The 3,724-nt window shown below is 32.2% G+C and overlaps 1 protein-coding gene and 1 long non-coding RNA gene across 3 annotated transcripts; one reads left to right on the top strand and one right to left on the bottom strand.

The window, feature by feature from the left end:
- Positions 1 to 16: 16 nt before the first annotated feature.
- Positions 17 to 3,319, top strand: LOC109590790 (uncharacterized). Of its 2 annotated transcripts, XM_020006665.1 has the most exons (9): positions 17 to 230; positions 600 to 708; positions 751 to 1,311; positions 1,367 to 1,777; positions 1,835 to 1,859; positions 2,114 to 2,262; positions 2,314 to 2,661; positions 2,765 to 2,919; positions 3,101 to 3,319. In XM_020006665.1, exons 1-6 carry the CDS (start codon positions 18 to 20, stop codon positions 2,202 to 2,204), a joined length of 1,410 nt encoding a protein of 469 aa, XP_019862224.1. In that variant the 5' UTR covers position 17; the 3' UTR covers positions 2,205 to 2,262; positions 2,314 to 2,661; positions 2,765 to 2,919; positions 3,101 to 3,319. The 2 variants fall into 2 exon arrangements, with proteins under 2 accessions (XP_019862224.1, XP_019862223.1); XM_020006664.1 differs by having other exon boundaries at positions 2,114 to 2,661.
- Positions 3,300 to 3,718, bottom strand: LOC109590791 (uncharacterized). Its single transcript, XR_002189503.1, has 2 exons — positions 3,613 to 3,718; positions 3,300 to 3,551 (listed from the first exon to the last, which is right to left on the bottom strand). It is a non-coding gene; the product is annotated as an uncharacterized LOC109590791 (long non-coding RNA).
- Between the last annotated feature and the right edge of the window lie 6 nt (positions 3,719 to 3,724).

The raw sequence follows: 3,724 nt of genomic DNA, 5'->3' as shown, positions 1-3,724 counted from the left end.
ATGTTCGTAGATGTCTGATGATTGCTATTGTTGAGAGTGACTTATACAATAGTGCAGTCACTACTTGTGATCAACTAAAGACTTTTGCATTTGAAAGTCATCCAAAATGTTATGCTGATAATGGATTTTGTGATGATATACTTGTGTCGCCAAGCTGTCAAAACCTTCTTTGTCTGTCAAATGAGGTTTTTGTATGGAGTGATTTTTTTAATAAGCTGGCAATACTACAGGTCAGATACCACATTTTGTGGGTATGTAAAAATTAAAAAAGTTATTGTTTGAACTTGTTTCTGCTTTGAAAAATTTTGATTGTGGTTAATTTAATTTTATTGCAAAGGGCAATCCATGAAATTTTTTTGCCACATAGTATAAACTAGTTACCTTATTTACAGTTGCCTTCATTTAACAAAGTTCTGCCTGGCATTTATTTCATCATTTATTTAATGAGTAAATCAGTCATAGTGTCAGTAGCTGGAACTATTATTAATTTTTTTTGCATTTTAAACCTAGATCTAATTATATTCAAAACAATGTACAATTTAATGAACCAATAACAGTAAACTATAATTTGCTATAAATTGATAAACATTGCCTCTTAGGTCCCTAATACATTTCTATTATGTAGTGGAAGTCAAATACTTAAATATATTCGTGCTATACCATCTTGTGCTAAAAATGGTTTGATCCAAGCATTAAATGACTCTACAGGTAAAAATATTAACACAAAAAAATTATGAATGAATTTTTTAGATTGCAATGCAGCTGGATTAGATGTGGTTCTTGTACTTGATTCTTCTGGAAGCATTGGACTTGACAATTTTGAGAGACTGAAAACCTTCATAATACAAATTTTGTCTAGCTTTACCATTGGACCAGATGACACTCGTGTTGGAGTCATTCGTTTCTCTACTGACGCATCAATTGTTATTCCTTTAGGCAGTTCTGGATTTTTTTCTGAATTGTCATCTCGTATCAATAGCATTTCATATGATGGAGGTAGTACTTACACCGATAAAGCTCTTCTACGCTTATTATCAGCATTCAACACAGCACGTACTGATGAGGGGGTACCTAGTGTTGCTATTGTTTTTACAGATGGAGTGTCAAATAGCCCTAGTCTAACACGAACAAATGCTAGAGCTGTCCATAATGCTGGAATATATACTTATGCCTTTGGCATTGGAAGTAACATTGATTCTGAAGAACTAAATTACATTGCTAGTGGTTCAGATTATGTGTTAAACATAAACAGTTTTTCATCCTCTGATTTTGAAACTGCTCTTCGACCACTTCGTACTAGAGCATGCATGAGTAAGTTAGATCCAGTTAGTGATGTTCATATTTACAATTATTTTTATTATTATAGCTACATCTTCTTTAAGTATTGGAAATTTGATTACAGGATATGTTGGACTAAAAGCATTTCGTTTGATCAAGTTTAGCTTCCCTTGGCGTTTAGGAATGACAGTAAAGTTGGCTATATCAGCTGGGGATTTTATTATCCGTGGATCGTTTTGTGTCCCGAATCCAACAGAACTAACACAGGATTTTGTTGTCACAAGTGATGGATCTGACATTGACTATTTTGTTAGTCCAGAATTATTTGAGAGTTCAACTACTGTTATTGATGATAGCCAACAGCGTCGAAAGAGACAGGCACCTACTAATGTTACAGATAGTAATCTCTACCTGTCTATCATTGGAGTTGGCAACAACAACAGATTTTCTTTAAATACTACTTATGGTGATACTACTGATGCTGTTTCTGCTGCCGGAGGTAAGTATGTATAAACTGTGGGTCTTGATACTTTGGAATTTTTTTCTTATTATTTAGGTCCAACTGGCTTGGCTTCTCTACTGTTAGTAATTGTTGCATTGATGTGCTTTTTTTGCTGCTAAATTAGATGTGCTTTTTTGCTGCTAAATTAGATACTTTTCTGTTATTTTCTGCTTCAACTTAGATTGTTGTGCTAATTTCTTAAATTTAGTATTAGTCTATAATTATTAACTTTTGAATAAGTGTGGTTCATAAAGACATGGATTAATGCTCGACTTTGCATTGTGTTTTTGTGTAGTATCTATGATTGTACATGTGTCTTTTGTTTTTCATTAGGATCAGTGTCTCCTTAGAAGACAAAGCCAGTAACAATATTACATGTACATGGCCTAAAATAAAATTAATAATGATGAGAAATTATAAATAATTATGGTCAGAAATATAATAATATCTATATCTATGACTATGATGTAATCTGTTAGATTGTAAGTTTCCTTAAAAGCAGATAATGCTGTGTATTCTCTGCATTTTGGTAGTATGACTGGTAGCTATTACTTTGCTGCTAACTGAGATCAATTCTGACAATGAAGTTGTACTCATGCTATGTGGGAAGTTTGAGCTGATTCCGAAGAACATTTTTCAAGATATCCTATTTTTAAAAAGGAGTGGACTATATGTATGCATATACTTATATGCATCAATGGTTTTTCAAAAGTTGGCTAACAAATAATTTTTGTACCCTATTTATTTATTATGATTTCTACTCCTTCAAGGGATCATTGCATTGATAATTTATATCATCCTTGTGATATTGTATCTGATGATTCAGATTGCAGTTTTTATTACAACAACAGCCTTTGCATATTGTTATGGTAGTGGAGAAGGTAAGCTTATTACAATAAATATTGCAAGAACTTGCACAGTGTTAAGTACATGTATTAATTTGTAAAAGAATGCTTAGATTAAATACTTTCCTATTATTATTAGATAAAAAGGAGTTGCTGCATAGTCTCTTCAAATACATGCATTATTTTAAGAAGGATCCATTAGATACAGGTTTTCCAATGGAATCAAAGATCTGTGAAGATCCAGAAGAAGAGAAATTGGTCAAAAGCAATGATGTCTCTGAGACTGAAGTGAAGGTAGGGTTTACTAGTTATCCATTCCTCTCTTTCCACTCTTATACACTGTTTAGCACATTTATATCAGGTATCATTTTTTGTTTGGCTTTTCTGCATGTAGTTCAATTGAGATGCAATTTGATTTATAGTGGGAAAATTGTAAAGTATAGTAACTAATTATTTCTAACTTTATTATGTATAGGCTCAATTTAAATTATGTGGATTGGGCTCAATTATACTGCAGATGCTGTTCTTATCACTGACTATCACTGTGTTTGTTGCCATCATTGCAGTTTCAAAGTGATCCAACTATAATGCTATGATATTAACTATTATTACAAACTGTTATTAATTCATTCATTCATTCACACTATCATTCATTATCAATAAGATCAACAGTATATAGTCTCATTAATAACAACTGTTTTAAAAATGATATTATACTTATATAGTAAGTCTTACACAACTTGAGCTGACAATGCAAAATAAAGCAACAAAACAATAATGTTCCTAAAGCTAAAACAACAATAAACTATGTCTGAAAAGTCTTTTTTTTAATTAATTGCAATCAGTATAATCATGACCACTACTGCAATAGCAATAGCAGTCAAATGGACAGCAACTGTTACCCAACTGGTACGAACCAGCGCACTCTAAAAAAATGGGGAAAAAAAAGAATTTTTCCAAGTTGTAGTAAGAGTTTTGATTCTATACCTCAAGAGGTTTCTTCTTTTCTGGTTTCTCAGGCTCTTTCTTTTCACCATCTTTCACTGCGTCCATTTGTATGACTTCATTTTCATCCTTAGCTCCAAAGAGATATTTGTAC

Source organism: Amphimedon queenslandica, unplaced genomic scaffold, assembly GCF_000090795.2.
Source record: "Amphimedon queenslandica unplaced genomic scaffold, v1.1 AMPQUscaffold_9463_Cont18501, whole genome shotgun sequence".
Classification (NCBI taxonomy): domain Eukaryota; kingdom Metazoa; phylum Porifera; class Demospongiae; order Haplosclerida; family Niphatidae; genus Amphimedon; species Amphimedon queenslandica.
The sequence above is the reverse complement of the archived record's forward strand: the minus strand, read 5'-3'. Positions and strand labels throughout refer to the sequence as shown.

Excerpts from the sequence above, each read along its gene's own strand:
- LOC109590790 (XM_020006665.1), top strand. The coding sequence starts at position 18 with ATGATTGCTATTGTTGAGAGTGACTTATACAATAGTGCAGTCACTACT. Across the intron at positions 1,312-1,366 it reads TCGTACTAGAGCATGCATGA|CTACATCTTCTTTAAGTATT; the intron begins GTAAGTTAGATC and ends TTATTATTATAG. Across the intron at positions 1,860-2,113 it reads ACTGGCTTGGCTTCTCTACT|GATCAGTGTCTCCTTAGAAG; the intron begins GTTAGTAATTGT and ends GTTTTTCATTAG.